The sequence below is a fragment of the Hemibagrus wyckioides genome, linkage group LG18 (genome assembly GCF_019097595.1).
Source record: "Hemibagrus wyckioides isolate EC202008001 linkage group LG18, SWU_Hwy_1.0, whole genome shotgun sequence".
Classification (NCBI taxonomy): Eukaryota; Metazoa; Chordata; class Actinopteri; order Siluriformes; family Bagridae; genus Hemibagrus; species Hemibagrus wyckioides.
Window position 1 is genome coordinate 3,781,423 of NC_080727.1, and position 18,010 is coordinate 3,799,432.

The following is an 18,010-nucleotide window of genomic DNA, read 5'->3' on the forward strand; positions in this document are numbered from 1 at the left end:
TCCCAGTGCTTCCTGTTGTTATTCCTTGATTTGAAATGAATTGAACACAAGGATTTAATGAATCTGAACTGCAGGGACATCCAGGTTTTCTCTCCTGATCTAGATTTCCAGAATGAGACACTTCAGGGTCCATGGCTCCAGTGAGAGAAACACATTCTAGAAAAAAGGTGCCCTGTTTTGGAAAGTAGCTCACCGAAACCTTTTACTCTCCTCAGTAAAGCTTTTCTATCGTCTGTAACATTTCAAACTTGCTGATGCAAGACCGGCTTCAGAGTAGCGCTAGAAGGAAGGAGCATTGTTTATTCTAGCTTGCTTATCGCTTTAAAGGTGGAGCTGTTTGAAAGCCCTCTGGGACTGAGTCTAAAACTAATCAAGGTGCTGACCTCTGAAAGAATGAATAAGGTCAGTGAGAAAAAGCCTGCATTTCTTTGCTGTATCAATTTTATTCTTTGTGAATTGTGTATGCTTGTGGAAAATGAGTAGGGGCTAAAGATCAGAGCCTCAAGCAACATATAGTTTACTGCTTTATTTAAGAATCTGTTTCTGTGATATCCATTTACAAAAATATTGTTAATGATATGCATAATATTTCCCAAAGAGAAATTAGATAGATAGATAGATAGATAGATAGATAGATAGATAGATAGATAGATAGATAGATAGATATTTTGTACAGTTACTGTACATACAGTTTTTTATTAACAACTGCACTCCAGTAAAAGGTCTTTATACTTCCGAGCAGAACCTTTTTTTAAAACCAACAGACATCTACTGCGTTCTACAATCAGTGCTGTAATATTGCATTATCATATATTAAACAATGTATATATGAGATATTATATATATATATATATATATATATATATATATATATATATATATATATATATATATATATATATATATACACAAGTCTATTTCCTGCAGGTTTTAAGCTCACTTGAATCCAATTTAATAAAAACGAAAAAAATAAAGTAAAAAGTCTCTTCCCTCCTATGCTATGTATAGATTAGAGAAGATGGTACAGAAACCTGTGTGATTCATCTCGGAGAGACACGAAATAGATTTATAAAAATCAATCCAGATGACAAGGCAAAAAGAACACACTGTTTCACTCGCTTTATCACAGTGCCTGCGGGCGGTGCATTTCTCAGGCTCACTGTGTTGCCTGCACAGACGCAGAGCACACAAATAGCAAGAGATAGATGAAGAGCGAGAGAGAGAGAGTTGAGAGATAGATGAAGAGCGAGAGAGAGAGAGTTGAGAGAGAGAGACAGAGAGAGAGAGAGTCATGCCGTGCAGTCATGCGTGTAAGCGTAGGCACCTCAAATACACTGTATCTGATACGAAGCTAATTTCATCAGGCAACATCTGCATGCTGACATAATGTTCAGGACAATAACCCATCATGCACCCCTCTCTCTCTCTCTCTCTCTCTCTCTCTCTCGGTGTAGTTAGATGACATTTGAAATGTATTCACAGGCTCAGGCGCAGCACATGGCACTTATCATAATGGGCTGATCGTGTTGTAACATAAGATATTAATTAACACCACTTAGTGTTAGGACACACAGGCTGAGGATGACACGAGTGTGAGAAACAAACCTGCTTACAGTCTGGGATTCATGATGAGGGATTTGTTTTAGAAGAGCTGCTGAAAGACATTATTAAAGGGTCATTAACTTGTGAAATAAGATTCTTCCCTCCATCCGGAAACGTATCCGGTGTTTTAATAAAGCAATATGGGAAAAAAAGAAAGAAAAACAAGTCGCCTAAGATCCAAGATGTTTCTAGTTTCAAATGGAGACTAGATACAGAAAGCAATCGGAATTCTATAAAATAAGAAAACTAACCCTACTATCATTCAGTTAAAGAATTCTAACATTAAAAACAATTATATATATATATATTAAAAAGAAATACATAACATGGTTGTGTGATTGTTTTCTAATAACCACAGTTATTTAAGTAATAAACAATTGTTTTTATCCATTTATATTTACATCTAATATTATGTCATTGTATTAATTATAACAGCTAGAAATTAGTTTTAATAATTGGAAAAGTACCGACTCGTACTGGAGACTCCTTCCATCAACGTCTAATAAACATCTCCTTTCAGAAAACTAACCATATCAAAATATTACACTTTTTTTGGTTTAATGTTTGATCTTGAATTGTTCTAGAAAATGAGTCCATATCCAGCGACCAATCAGAACCCTGCATTCAACCATACTGTGGTATAAAAGGTGCTTCCGAGAGCAATCTCTATAAGCTTATATGTCTAAAGCCAGTTGATTTAATATTAATGAGTTAATGATTGTCAATGATTTCTGTGAGCCATTTATACCATAAAACATCCATCCATCCATTGTCTATACCCACTTTATTCCTAATTAGGGTCACGGGGATCTGCTGGAGCCTATCCCAGCACACATTGGGCAAAAGGCAGGGGGACACCCTAGACAGGTCACCAGTCCATCACAGGGCTACACATATAGACAGACAACCACACACACACACACACACACACACACTCCTATGGTCAATTTAGAATTACCAATCAACCTACTGTACATGTTTTTGGACTGTGGGAGGAAAACCAGAGTACACCCACGCAGGCACAGGGAGAACCCAGGACCTTCTTGCTGTGAAGAGTGAGCATTGCTAACCACCAAGCCACCGTGCTGCTCCACCTTAAAACATGTTTCAATATTTCATATTGTGACTTTATCTAAGTCTGAACTTTGGTGTTAATAGTGCAATAGTTTGTGGGAATATTTTCCATTCAAAACTTATTCTTAGTTTAGAGAACAGTGCAGAAATGCTAGTTTGAGTTAATCAGCCATATGCCATATGCAAAAATAATGGGCAGAGATTAGGGCTGGAATATGCCGTTCTATTCTATTTGTACAGAACAGACTGCTCTCGTTGTTGCAAATACAGCAAATGAGCAACAGGAAGTAGTCTGGCAGCGCACAAGGACAAACACCACTGTTAGTTTTTAAAAAGAAAAACGTGATTAGATAACAGTTCTGTAGATATCGAGCTTTATGAAAGGCTAAACGCTTTTAGTGCATGCTCTAACATATCGCAATGAACCTGAAGAACATATCACACTGAAACCTCAAGAAGCCTCACATAGGAAGAGACAAACTGTATAGTGGATTCTATTTGCTTTCAATTTCAGCATTGGTTTGAACTGAATGATGAATGACATGTAGCTACAGTGTACATTGGTCATTGGTCATTTTTAATTTATTTGTAGCAGCCTCAAATCAAATCACAGATTTATATTAATGCAATACATTAGCATTAGGTTTTCTGAAGCATCTCTGGAAGGAGTCTCCAGTGTCAGTGCTTTTAAGGTCTGTTTTCTGACCCAGTCTTAAGGACAGAGGGATGTAAAACTTTCCGATATAACGTGAGAGATACTATGTTTTGCGGAACATTAAAACCTAACTATAAATGGATAAAAAGTATTATTTCCTTAAGGAGAAAGCATTGTACATCTTCTGTTCTGAGACAATGGCCAAGATGACGCACGCTTAATTACCCATTATATATCGCAGATACTTTTAAAGCTGACCGCGATTTTACATAATATTATTCAGACAGGCACAGAGACCACGCCTCCTTTGATATTATTTCTAAATAGCAGTTTCCTATTAATTAAGAAAAAGATATCGGCTTCAGGCTTTGCCATACAGTGATAGAATCTGACACACACTTGAAGCAATGCGGCTCGATGTGGCTAATTCCAGAGACTGCTGCACCAATTCAAGCCCTGTATTTCAGTAACACCAAGAGGACGTCCTCCGTAATTCACAGTGTAGAAATGATCGAGTCTTGTGGCTTCGGTTTAGTCTCCTGGCCCGTCAGCTGTTATTGCTTGCATTGGCTGGAAGAGCTCTTGAGTCTGCGATGTGTTGTGATGTGTTGAATTCCCCTGATTACAATGCAATATGCAGGAAAGTCAAGCTACAGCGATTCTCACAGAGCGAGAGAAAGTTAGCACTTGTATTAATGATTCACGGTCCTCTCAGGCACTTCAACAAGGACGGCACGGTCCTTAAAAACGGAAGGAAATAAGCTGCTACCGTCACGGCATCCTCTTGGGTTTTTTGAGATTTTCTGTACTGATTGTAGAAGGTTTGAATATTTTAAGATCATGGGCTCATCTTACACGATTTAATCCGCTAAAGTGTTTCAGGACTGGGAAGGACCGTCGCAAGGATCCTGTCCTCATTCTCTGATTGAACAGCTGCATAACATCTGTATAAGAGGAAAAAGGATGATAACATAACAGCAATTAACACAAATCTCAGTACTCAAGAGTCAATATTTACACCGACCAGGCATAACATTATAACCACCTGCCTAATATTGCGTTGGTCCCCCTGTTCCTGCCAAAACAGCCCTGACCCGTCCTGCACTGTGTATTCTGACACCATTCTGTCAGAACCAGCATTAACTTCTTTAGCAATTTGAGCAACAGTAGCTCGTCTGTTGGATCGGATCACACGGGCCAGCCTTCACTCCCCACGTCCATCAATGAGCCTTTGCTGTCCATGACCCTGTCACTTGTTCCCCAGTGTTCCTTCATTGGACCACTTTTGATAGATACTGACCACTGCAGACCGGGAACACCCCACAAGAGCTACAGTTTTGGAGATGCTCTGATCCAGTGGTCTAGCCATCACAATTTGGCCCTTCGTCAAACTCGCTCAAATCCTTACGCTTGTCCATTTTTCCTGCTTCTAACACATCAACTTTGAGGACAAAATGTTCACTTGATGCCTAATATATCCCACCCACTAACAGGTGCCATGATGAGGAGATCATCAGTCTTATTCACTTCACCTCTCAGTGCTCATAATGTTATGCCTGATCAGTGTATATATGGAAACATTTCTTTTGGATTTTTAGAAACAATGCTACTCTCTAATCAGTACAACATTAATTACAAAGAATTATAAGCTATTATTTTTTTAATTGTAGATTTATTAAGATGGTCACTGCCATTAGAAAATGTTATATCTCTCTTTTTTCACTATTCATTATTTATACCACTAGGGAAAAAAAGTGCCTATATAGTGTCTATAATTTTATGTCAACATTTTGCGACAAACTGACTACATGAAATCATCCACACTATCCTTACTATGCATTTTACTTATCTCATGCTTTATAAAATCTGATCCCAAACATCATTACACTTTTCTTTTATATTACATTAGCAATATTTTTAAAATCTGCTCCTAATATGTATATTTGAGGAAATACAAAAAAGGTGACAAAAAAAAAGATGAAAAACAATATAGTTTCTGTAATTGACAGTGACAGTAATGATAAGAGACGTCGATTTGCTGTCGCTGTAGATTTAATATTTATCGCCGTCAAGACCGAAGCCAACTTAAATAACGTTGGTGAATAATAGATAAAATAACTGATATGACAGAGGTGTGGTGATAATGCATAATGCATTAAACTTTCAGTCAATGGTTATAAATGCTTTTATGACTTAAATTAATAAAATATAATACAATAAAATATACAATAATATAATATAATAAAATACAATCCTACTTGTTGATAAATTCATTTAACCTGACACTTTTTAATTTGACTGACAACATTATAGAGTGCTAGTAATTATAATATTCCCAATAAAGTATCCTTATCTCTATAAGATGAATGTTACCTTGAGTCCAGTCCATGTGTTTGGTCAGAAGTCCAGCGTGTCGTGTTGGAAGCGCAGACGTGGGCTGTTCTCGCTGTAGAACTGACTGTACCAGCGCCGGTGTTTCTGGATGGCCGAGTCCTCTTTCACCAGCAGCGGTTTAGAGATATACTTCTTATTGTTCCAGATCATTACATCCCGCTCAAACTGCCACGAGAGAGAGAGAGAGAGAGAGAGAGGTGACTGATGACTTGACTTGATTACTGATTATTGATTGAGAAAAACTACAGCGTTCGACTGCCTGGACACTTCATTTTCATTGCATGTTATTGTTCGTGATCCCTCTCAAGCTCTCATGGGACAAAAAATGAAAAAGACTAGTCTAGGCCAGATGTTACTAGGACATATATATGTACGTCACTGGGTTACTACAGAATTACAGTCACAATTCATGTCACTGTATTGCTATAAAATTGCACGCCACTTGATCACTGTATAAAAAATACATAAGTCAGTGGATCACTAAAAAAAACTACAAAAGTCTCTTGAACTGTAAAATTATTTTAATGCAATGGATCACTGTAAAATTCGTTGTGAGCCTGGATTGCTGTAACACTGCATATGTCACTGAAACAGGGAAAAAAGAGAGTCAATGGATCACTGGCACACAAGGCACTAGATCACTGTACAAATAAACAAGGCACTGGATCACTGTAGAACTCCACAAGGCACTGGATCACTGTAAAACTCCACAAGGCACTGGATCACTGTAAAACTCCACAAGGTATTGGATAACTATACAATTACAAAAGGCACTAGATCACTGTATAACTACTAAGGACACTGTATCATGGTAAAATTACACATAGCACTGGATCACTGTTAAACTCCAAAAGGCACTAAATCACTGTACAAGTTACTGGATCACTGTACACATACACAAGGCACTGGATTACTGTACAAATCCACAAGGCACTGGATCACTGTGCAACTTTACAAGGCATGGGATCACTGTAAAACTCCACAAGGCATGGGATCACTGTATAACTCCACAAGACACTGGATCACTGTAAATCTCCACAAGGCATGGGATCACTGTAAATCCCCACAAGGCATGGGATCACTGTAAAACTCCACAAGGCACTGGATCACTGTGCAACTCCTCATGGCACTGAGTCACTGTAAAAATCCACAAGGCACGGGATCACTGTAAAACTCCACAAGGCATGGGATCACTGTATAACTCCACAAGACACTGGATCACTGTAAATCTCCACAAGGCATGGGATCACTGTACAATTACACAAGACACTGAATCACTGCATAACTACTGCAGACACTGGATCACAGTAGAATTACACCTGGCCCTGTTAAACTCCAAAAGGCACTGGATCACTGTACAACTCTACAAGGCACTGGATCACTGTACAAATACACAAGTCACCAGATCACTGTAGAACTCCACAAGGCACAGGATCATTGTAAAACTCCACAGGGCATGGGATCATTGTAAAACTCCACAGGGCACGGGATCATTGTAAAACTCCACAGGGCACGGGATCATTGTAAAACTCCACAGGGCACGGGATCATTGTAAAACTCCACAGGGCATGGGATCATTGTAAAACTCCACAGGGCACGGGATCATTGTAAAACTCCACAGGGCACGGGATCATTGTAAAACTCCACAGGGCATGGGATCATTGTAAAACTCCACAGGGCACGGGATCATTGTAAAACTCCACAGGGCACGGGATCATTGTAAAACTCCACAGGGCATGGGATCATTGTAAAACTCCACAGGGCACGGGATCATTGTAAAACTCCACAGGGCACGGGATCATTGTAAAACTCCACAGGGCATGGGATCACAGTAGAATAACACAAGGCACTGGATCACTGTACAAATACACAAGGCACTGGATCACTGCAAAAATGCATTAAATGTCTTGGTTCACTGTAAACCTAGGTTAAGTCACTGAAACATTGAAAAACTACTTCAGTGAAGGGATCATTGCAAATTGACATAAGTCACTGGATCACCGCAAAAGTACTATGGCCCTACATAGGTCATGACCATTAAAAATCTACATAGGTCACTGGATCACTGTAAAACCACACACATCAGTGCCTGGATCTCTGTAAATCTCCCCATGTCAGTGGATCACTGTGTGACTTAGCAAGTCACTGGATAACTGGGCAAGATAGACTAATTTGTTAGCTACACTATTCTCATAGCTCCAGTCCAAGTGTGAATGTTGGGATAACAAACATGTTTTGCCTTACTCACCCACATACACACACACACACACACTGCTGTGAGTGACGTCATACAGTGGAGGTGTTTGTTTGGAACAAGTTACCTGAATACACTCTGCTCGCAGGATGAATTTTGGCACCAGCGGAGGAATGTTGCTCTGGTAGAAGATGGTGTGTGACACACACTGCAGCAGGGGCTCCACCGGGGTCACACAGTGTAAGATCACACCACGACCCAGGAATTTGTGATTAAACAGCAGGAACACTACACCTGGACCGACCTGAGGAGAAAACACACGCTTCCTGTTAATCCTAACAGGACCTGCAGTGTCCTCGCATTTTAATGTCTTTCAGCACACTGCTTTGAGCGTATGATACATATTTTTATCGAAGGTTTATTTTAACGTGCTTGTATGAAAATTGCCGAGGTGTAAGAGGAATAAAACACCACAGGATGTAATGCTACAGGAAAACAATCCACATCCTGAAGGTAAAATAAACTCACGTCAGGCCGCATTACTCCACCATGATGTTGATTGTTTTCCTATAACAGTATGCGTCCAAGAGGATCTTTTATATTGTACTGCACATGCCTAGGACTGGTTCAGAAATCTTCAAAGTTCTAGACAGAGCCCTTGAAGTACGTAGGTCGTCCTTCTCCATCCTCATATCCTTCCTCATGTTCTTTATCATGGACGACGTGGCTGCAGCACTTCTACTGAGCATGCTGTGTGCAGTCAAACGGCCTTCAGCTTCACTTCTTCTCACACACTTACACACACACACACACACACACACACACTCTCACTCCTGTGCAGCCTTGAGCACTGACACGTCTCCCACATATCACTGCGTATAATTAGCATCACCATGGTTACACGCTCGAGCTTTTCAAAGATACCACAATCACACACAGAGACAAATAAGAGAATGCTGAAGGTAAATTGTGTGTGAAGGGCAGATGTGAAAAACTCCCTCTTCAGTGGCTGTGCATTAAATTCTTTACACTCGAGCTGGAGAAAGATTCTCGTCCTGATTTTTCATCATTCAACATTCGGTTTTTGATGAAATATTGGCCGAGAGAGAATTTTAATGAAAAATCCATCTAGACGCATTACAAGCAACAGCGAAGGAGCTGTCCGAGACTTACTGTACACACACCTACACACACACTGGTGTATGTTACACCGCACAAGAATTGTGCATTTAATACGAAGTAGGCCAGTGATCATCGATAACACAATTCCATCGCTAGGGACATGACATTTGAGCTCATATTGACCCGCCAACGTGTCTTATTCCTTTCCCAAGCTTGAGACATGCATATCTGATGTGCCTCTCTGGTCATGTGACCTTTTAAGGTAATAATACTAAAAAGCAAGATATTCATTTACATCGATTTTTAGAGACATAGCATTTTGTTAGCGTTATGATTGCAAACTCAGTGGCAGCTTGCCAGTGCTTACGATTTATGCATTATAAGTCAGTGGAGCTGTGCTGCTACAGGAAAATAATCTGATTAGCTTTCTAAAGCGGAACATCCTGAAGTGTTTTATTCCTCTTACAGTATATCAGGACCATTCGCCAACGCTAACAGTGATTCATAAGTGTCAGGCATTTTTTGTTGTTGCTGGATTATCCCACAGCATTTTTACATTCAAAGATGTTGAGTAATTTTTTATAACAGTATTTCTGAAAAACGTCTGCATAAACACCACCATCATCTCACAGAAAAACGTTATATAGCGCTTGAATCAGCAAGACATACCATAATTCGATGCTGCCCCCTGCTGGTCAGTTTTATCATTACCTGTCTGGCCACAACGTTCACGTCCAAGAGAGGCCAGTGGCGTCCGAATACAGTGAGGGCGTGCTTTACTAACATCTGAGAACAGTGCTTATTAGGCTCCGGCTCTGGATTCCATTCCACCTAAGAAAACACACACACACGTCAAAGTGAAAGCACTGAAATGAACAAGAAGTGTTGTGACTGTATCGTATGGTACTAGACTACATGATGAGTCATTAAGCAAATGCCAGGAATTTCATTATATGACAGGAAGATAATTACAGCGTCAGTATTATCGAGTGGAAGGTCGAGTTTAAATGAGCCCGGGTTAAGTTCTTGATTAAACATCTTGATCTCTTTGTCAATTCATGACCACATTGTGCATTATGAAAGGAATAGAGCACTTAGAAGCATGCGAGTTACTGTTTACACCCACACATTTGTTATTTTCCTCTGACTGCACGGCTCTATATGGTGTATAGAACCATTTCTAATTTCCATTACACCTGATTTACACTATATTTCCAAAAGTTTTGGAACACCCCGCCAAATCATTGAATTCAGGTGTTGTTGTTTGGCCCCTTAGTTCCAGTGAAAGGAACTCTAAATGCTTCAGCATACCAAGATATTTTGGACAATTTTGTGCTCCCAACTTTGTGGGAACAGTTTGGGGATGACCCCTTCCTGTTCCAACATGACTGCACACCAGTGCACAAAGCAAGGTCCATAAAGACATGGATGAGCGAGTCCTGACCTCAACCCGAAAGAAGACCTTTGGGATGAATTAGAGCAGAGACTGTGAGCTTCTCATCCAACATCAGTGCCTGACCTCACAAATGGACTTCTAGAGGAATGGTCAAAAATTCCCATAAACACACTCCTAAACCTTGTGGAAAGCCTTCCCAGAAGACTTGAAGCTGTTATAGCTGCAAAGGACGGGACAAATCCATATTACGTTCATGTGCATGTAAAGGCAGACGTCCCAAAACTTTTGGCGATATAGTGTATGTGGAAAGCTGGAATCAGGTATTTGGTTAAAATGAACCTGTTGAACACCAGCTGTTTGTGAATAATATTAAAGAGCTCATGTAGGATCACATTCAGGCTTGCTCACCTTCCAGTCATGGCGGATGAACTCCCAGGTCTTGCTGTTGGTGTAACGCAGGTCCACGCCACTCACGATGCCCGGTGTGTGGAGATGAGCCAGATGAGCGATGTCTGCAGCATTCTCTGGTATCTCCTACGCAGGTTAAACATATCCAAGTGATGCAATACCCTTTTTTCTAAATCTAATTTCATGCATCACTGCTCCATCAATTTACTTTCAGTAAAATTAGAGATATAACATTAACCAGACAGCCTCAGTTTTTCAGTGTGGACCATTTCCTTGGAAATTTCTAGAAAAAAAATGTCTATCCTGCTGCCTGGTGAATTTTATGCTTCATATCATGTAGCATTACCTCTATGTGAGCATTGATGAAGTGCTCCGTGCGTCCGCGGTAAACCCACTCCTGACTGGTGATCTCTTTCTGCTCAGGAACCGTCCAGCTTGGTTGCTCTCCATCACAGTGGAACCAAACCAAGATCTGCTCATTGACCTCACAGCTCAGCCAGCAGCGCACCTTAGCAAACTCCGGCACTGTACATATAAAAACACATACACATGGTACAGAGATAACTAGCAAAACTAGCTACCTAGCTAGATTATATCTAGTCATATATTTGTACATAGCTCTATTTATCCACTTATCTATCTGTCCATTCATTCAGCCTTCTATCAATCCATCGATCCATTTATTTACCACTCCATCAATTTAATCTATCTATCTATCTATCTATCTATCTATCTATCTATCTATCTATCTATCTATCTATCTATCTATCTATCTATCTATCTATCTATCTATCTATTACCATACCTTTTTCAGCATATGGAATTCTGACACACTTCCCATCCTCTCCTCGAAATTGCCACCCATGGAAAGGACATTCTATACAGTTGCCCACCACTCGGCCCCCTACAGCCAGGTTGGCCCCTAGATGGGGGCAGTAGGCATCCACCACATGGACCTTCCCATCCTGACCCCGGAACACAGCCACCTGCTCACCTGAGAACACAAACAGAACACAGGGAAGTTACGACAGCAGAGATGGTTGTGTCTTTTGCTGGAAATCAGGCAAACGCTATTCTCAAAAACATGCTTTTCCATCCTGAAGAGGGCAGCAGTCGGCCATTGGTCATGCTACTTCAATAGGATTTAACAACACAGGATTTAAGGCCATCAGAGAGCAAAATAAATTTAATTGACAATACAGGTGACAAGGGCAACATTTAGGGCAAACCTTAGACAAAACAATCAATAGTTTCCAGTTGATTACTGATATTCTTAGATTTTGTAATGTGATCAATCGCATAATAATGGATCCCAGATCTAAATCAAAGCTTAGAGGTGATCATGCTTTCGCTATTTTTGCTGATGATGATGATGATGATGATGATTATTATTATTATTACTAATATTATAATTTGAGGGTTTTAAATCAGTGGTGTAAAGCACATTAGTTAACTTGTGTTCTTTTAATGGTGCTACATAAACAATTGACATCAATGCAAATTTATTTGTCTAATTACATACACTAAAGTTTTGGGACACCCCTCCAAATCACTGAATTCAGGTGTTGTTTTTCAGGGGTTGGGCTCGGCCCCTTAGTTCCAGTGAAAGGAACTCTTAATGCTTCAGCTTCATACCAAGACATTTTGGACAATGTGGAGGAACTTGACTGGCCTGCACAGAGTCCTGACCTCAACCCCATAGAACACCTTTGGGATGAATTAGAGCGGAGACTGTGAGCCAGACCTTCTTGTCCAACATCAGTGCCTGACCTCACAAATGTGCTTCTAGAGGAACGGTCAAAAATTCCCATAAACACACTCCTAAACCTTGTGGAAAGCCTTCCCAGAAGAGTTGAAGCTGTTATAGCTGCAAAGGGTGGGACAACTCCATATTACATTCATGTGCATGTGAAGACAGACATCCCAAAACTTTTGGAAATATAGTGTATGCATAAAATTGTATACTTAATAAAACCCAAAGGCTATTAATGTTTTAAGAAATAAAATATTTATTTCACTGCCAACAGCCTTTACAGATAAAAAAGAAACAGGAATATTCCTATTTTATTATTTTCATAAATATTATTCTATTTTTCTCTTACTTTTTAATTTTGTAAAGAGTTTTTTTCTCTGTACAGTTTAAGAAAGAGGAGGCCGGGTTTTCATTTTACTTTACAAGTTGTACGCTGTATAGCCATATATGAGACAAAAAATCTTCCATCTTGGAACTTTTCTCTAAAATACTGACTCTCCATCAACCTCTGAGACATTTGTAGGTTGTGTCTCTTTAATTCTGCACTTCCTGGAGGCGTCTCAATCAATAACCCCTCTCTAACAGTACCACTTAAACCCTAATTAAATCATATTCCCTGAGAACTGTCCCTAGGGTGATATTAACAGCCCTCACCAGCACTACGCAGTAAAAACCATGATTTATTCATTCATCCTTTCATAGTCCGTAACCACTTGTGCAATATCCACAGACCATTAAACTTGGAAGTGAACTTTTAAATGCAGATGCTTTTCCATATTCACAACTCTGTTGTGAAGAAACAATGATTCCTTTACTCAAATCTGCGTTCAGGAGCACCGAGCTATTTTACTGCAGACGGGGTAAACATTTAATTGTTTTATTTAATCTACATGTCTTTATTTTACATATGGGATGCACAAGATAAACAGATTTAAGGACTAAAGCGCCGCCGCAGTGCTCTCTTTAGCTGGAGAATTAGCAATCGAACCACTAGTAGCAGGAAATCAAACAGCTTTATGGGTAATCTCGGAAATTACCGAAACAATATAGTTCCTTTGCGCAAGTAGAAATCATACATCAATCACAAATATCTATGGTATGATATGTACATCCTTCAGGGCAGATTATTTCTACGTCATCTTATACATATTGTATAAGACAGTATTGTATTATGAATCTTGGCCCCCAGCCAGATCTTCTCCAAGGTCATTCAGAGAAGAAACGTGTGGTTTCTAAGCAGCCAGGATACATTCGAGTCCCTCAGTGACAAAAAGTTTTCCCAAAATGTTTACAACACAAAAAGTTCTCTCCAAAGCAACCTTCCTATGAGCGAAAAGAGAAGAAAGAACGTGAGGTAACTAAAGACGCTGAACTGCCTTGGTGATGAGATTCAAACTCAAACAGCTTAATCCTCAATTTTCTACAGCAAGGTTACATTCGGTCAGTAATATAATCAGTGTCTGTGGCCTGACCGGAGTCAGCAGATCTTCGGTACTAAGTGATCATGGAGAGCCGCATTTAAACCGACAAATAACAAATATGCAAAACTGTCTGAACAGCCTGATATGCAGGTTCTCATATTCTCTAAGAGCCCTGACCCATCATGCAGTGTGTATTCTGACACCTTTCTATCAGAACCAGCATTAACTTCTTCAGCAATCGGAGCAACAGTAGCTCATCTGTTGGATCGGATCACACGGGCCAGCCATCGCTCCCCACGTGCATCAATGTGCCTTGACCGCCCATGACCCTGTTGCCAGTTCACCATTGTTCCTTTCTTGGATTTATAGATAGATACTGACCACTGCAGACTGGGAACACCCCACAAGAGCTGCAGTTTTGAAGATGCTCTGATCCAGTGGTCTAGCCATCACAATTTGGCCCTTCTCACTCAAATCCTTACACTTGCCCATTTTCCCTGCTTCTAACTCATCAGCTTTGAGAACAAAATGTTCACTTGCTGCCTAATATATATATATATATATATATATATATATATATATATATATATATCCCACCCACTAACAGGTGCCATGATGAGGAGATCATCAGTATTATTCACTTTCACTTCACCTGTCACTGCTGAGAATGTTATATATAAAACAAATAAGAACTTCAAAAAATCTCTCTAACTGATATACTGTATAAAAAAATAATGTCAAGTAAAAGCACCTTCTTATGAAGTCTATTTTCTGATAAACATTTTATCAGGCTCTGGGTGTGTTCTGACATTTCCACTCAGTGACCTTCACTGGGTAAATGTAGTGCATTGATCATAGCTGTGACACTTGTGACTAGCTGGCATTGGTTACTCCTGAATCTCTAGGTAATGTTTAATAGGTGTACACTGAAGGCCAGCTTGGATGTATAAAACCTTTTTATGCACACACACACACACACAGACACACACACACACACACACAAGCATATATATAAAAGGAATATGGTGGTCTATTACAAATGAATTAGGCCTATTGCAAAACACATGCCTTCATGTAATATCTAAACAATTTCCAGAACCTCACATTATGATTCTTTTATCCATCGATTCATCAATATCACACCCAGACTTCATATTTTGCCATTCTGAAAACACATTCGAGAAAAAAAGCAAAGCAAAAATTCAGCTGTCGGAAAGTAAAGATGAACAATGAGAGGTCAAAATTCTGTCCAGTTTAGAGAAAAAAATAGCAACGAGTCGTTTGGAAGCCGGAAGAGTCGGTTCTTTCTAGTGATTTGACTCAGTGAAAAGAGTCGGAATTCCCATCACTGCAGTGAACTGAACAGAGCAGGGGAAAAGAATATGACATTACAAAAGAATTCATGCAGAAACCATGAGTTGGGAATGTCGAAATATTTTTTGTAACTCAGAATTAGGCTTTATGTTTTATGATTCATTTTCTTTCACCGTTAAAGATCTCAGTTTGACTCCGTATTTTTAGCAGTTATTGAAGTGACCTCAAAATGGGCAGATGGTTGCAAAACTGTGTGAGGATTGCTATTTTTACACTCTCTCTCACACACACACACACACAGAGAGAGAGAGAGAGAGAGAGAGAGAGAGAGAGAGAGAGATGCGCTAATCACCAGGAAAATGTCCTTTAAAAATATTTATATTTATAATGATTCGTTGAATCAAGTGGCACTCCGTGATGAGTCCGTCCGTGACTGCGTGCACATTTTACTGAAGTTGGACAGATTTTTTATTATTATTATTATTAGCAGCATAATGCATGACATTCTGGGCCTGTATCTGTTCTTGTTCAGTGACTGTTTTTGGAAAACAAAAAGCGTCGAGATGGAAATCTCGTTATGTCGCGTTTTCCCACGCTCGTGCTGGAGTGTTCAGTGCGTGAAAAGCTCGCGCGCGTCATTTTGCTGCTTATCTACAGACTACATACCCAAAACTGTAACGCTCTTGACGTCTCCCCGCTCCAGCATGTGCGAGTCCAGGATCCGGTACCAACCGTTCGGGTAAACTGGAGGCAGTTCCCCGGTCTTGCGCCTCCGCCGCACTTCGTTGGCCGCACGGGCTCGGGAGCGCCCATCCTCGGCCACGTATCCCACATCGTCCGGACTCCGCAGCAGCTCCAGAGGAGCGAACAGGAGCCGGTAAAGCCAGCCCGCAGCCAGAAGCAGAGTGCCCGCCACGATGCACGCCGCAGCGCGTGCCGGTGCTCCGGCCAGGCCGGTTTTCCGCCACAGCTCGGGGTAACCGTAACCGCTGTCCAGCAGCACGTCGGACGGGTCTCGCACGTGCATCAGGACGGTTGCAGTAAAAGCTATCGCGACCCCGGCGCACACCTTGATGAGCCGCGAACTCACGGAACCCTCCATGATGCAGCTCGATCAGTGCATGTCACACACTGTCACACACTGGCATGAAGATCAATTACTGCTAAAGCGCTCGTGCCTCTCCGCGTGTGCGCGTTATTTGTAAGGCGTGACGTCACGCCTTTTCCCCCAACATTAAAATGTAACCTAGGAGAGGCGCGAGCTTTTTGTGCTTGTGTGTGTTGTGATGCTTTCATCCTGGTCGCCATTGTTTGCGTTACTGCAACAGCAAAACAATATCTATAGCCTTTCATCCGTGTGCTTAGAGAAAATCTTTAGCATACTCTGAACTAAGGGTACTTTTGAAATAGTACCATCAAGGCTGTATGTTTTGTATGCATTTTTGTTTAAAAAGTATATGTTGTGGTCCTTAAGGTTTAATTAAATCTGTCCCTTGAATTATTTCTTAAAAAGGTTTTCAGGAATTAAATGTAGCATGCAAAAGAACGACACAAGGGAAATGCAGTTTGGTATCTTTATATCTGAGAGTGTTGGTCTTTCTTTAAAGTACTGATTTTAAAATGATTCATGATATGTTGCTGATCAGAATAGACCAGGCTTTCACCTGACCAGTTGTTGCTTTGACCCTCGTTTATATCCACAGTAGCTTCTTTTGCTTTTGTACTGTGTCTGGAGGCATGCTGGAGAAATCTGAGGGAATCAGGAATGGATTATTCCAGAATTTAGAGCATTTCCAGGGTAGTTTCTGTGAGAATATCTATCCGGAAAAGTGACTATGATTTATGAGATGGTTTACTTCTTCTTTCGGCTTTTCCCTTCAGGGGTCGCCACAGCGAATCATGTCTCTCCACCTATCCCTATCTTCTGCATCCTCAACACTTGCTCCCACTGGCTTCATATCCTCATTTATTCCATCCATATACCTCCTCTTTGTCCTTCCTCTTTGCCTCCTGCCTGGCAGCTCCATGTCCAACATTCTCCTACCAATATACTCACTCTCCCTCCTCTGAACATGTCCAAACCATCTTAACCTGGCCTCCCTAACTCTGTCCCCCAAACGTCCAACATGAGTTGTCCCTCTGATGTACTTGTTCCTAATCCTGTCCAACCGTGTCCCTCCCAAAGAGAACCTCAACATCTTCAGCTCTTCTACCTCCAGCTCTGACTCCTGTTTCTTCCTCAGTGACACTGCCTCTAAACCATACAGCATGGCCCATTCTAAACTGCCTGCACTTGCTTCTTTACCTCTTTCCCCACACTCTCCATTACACTGGACTGTTGACCCCAAGTACTTAAACTCCTGTACCTTCTAGATGATTTATCAACACTAGTCCGTTTTATTCCTAGTTTTATAATGACACAAGTACTGTTTAAATGATGTAGGTGAAGTGTTCAATGATGCAAGAATATTTTCCACATAGAGCCATTAAAGGTTCTATATTTAACTTTTCTTTCCTTCGAGTGTGACATGAGTGACAAGATGTCCTCTTTTTCTTGGACGTGTCCTCATTTGGAGACCAGAAATATCAGTCCAGCTGAATTGTAAAGTACTGGGTATAATGTGTTGTTAAGTTTGTCTGGAAGGTTGACACACACCATTAGGAGGAAGGACCAAGC

At 40.6% G+C, this 18,010-nt stretch overlaps 1 protein-coding gene across 1 annotated transcript; it reads right to left on the reverse strand.

Annotated features, from left to right (window-relative positions):
• Positions 1-925: 925 nt before the first annotated feature.
• On the reverse strand, positions 926-16,589 carry zgc:92275 (cholesterol 7-desaturase nvd). The gene is made up of 8 exons (XM_058416312.1): positions 16,000-16,589; positions 11,651-11,839; positions 11,192-11,370; positions 10,846-10,971; positions 9,753-9,872; positions 8,047-8,223; positions 5,705-5,890; positions 926-4,275 (listed from the first exon to the last, which is right to left on the reverse strand). The coding sequence occupies exons 1-7, from the start codon at positions 16,433-16,435 to the stop codon at positions 5,729-5,731; spliced, it is 1,389 nt and encodes a 462-aa protein (XP_058272295.1). The 5' UTR covers positions 16,436-16,589; the 3' UTR covers positions 926-4,275; positions 5,705-5,728.
• Positions 16,590-18,010: the final 1,421 nt, after the last annotated feature.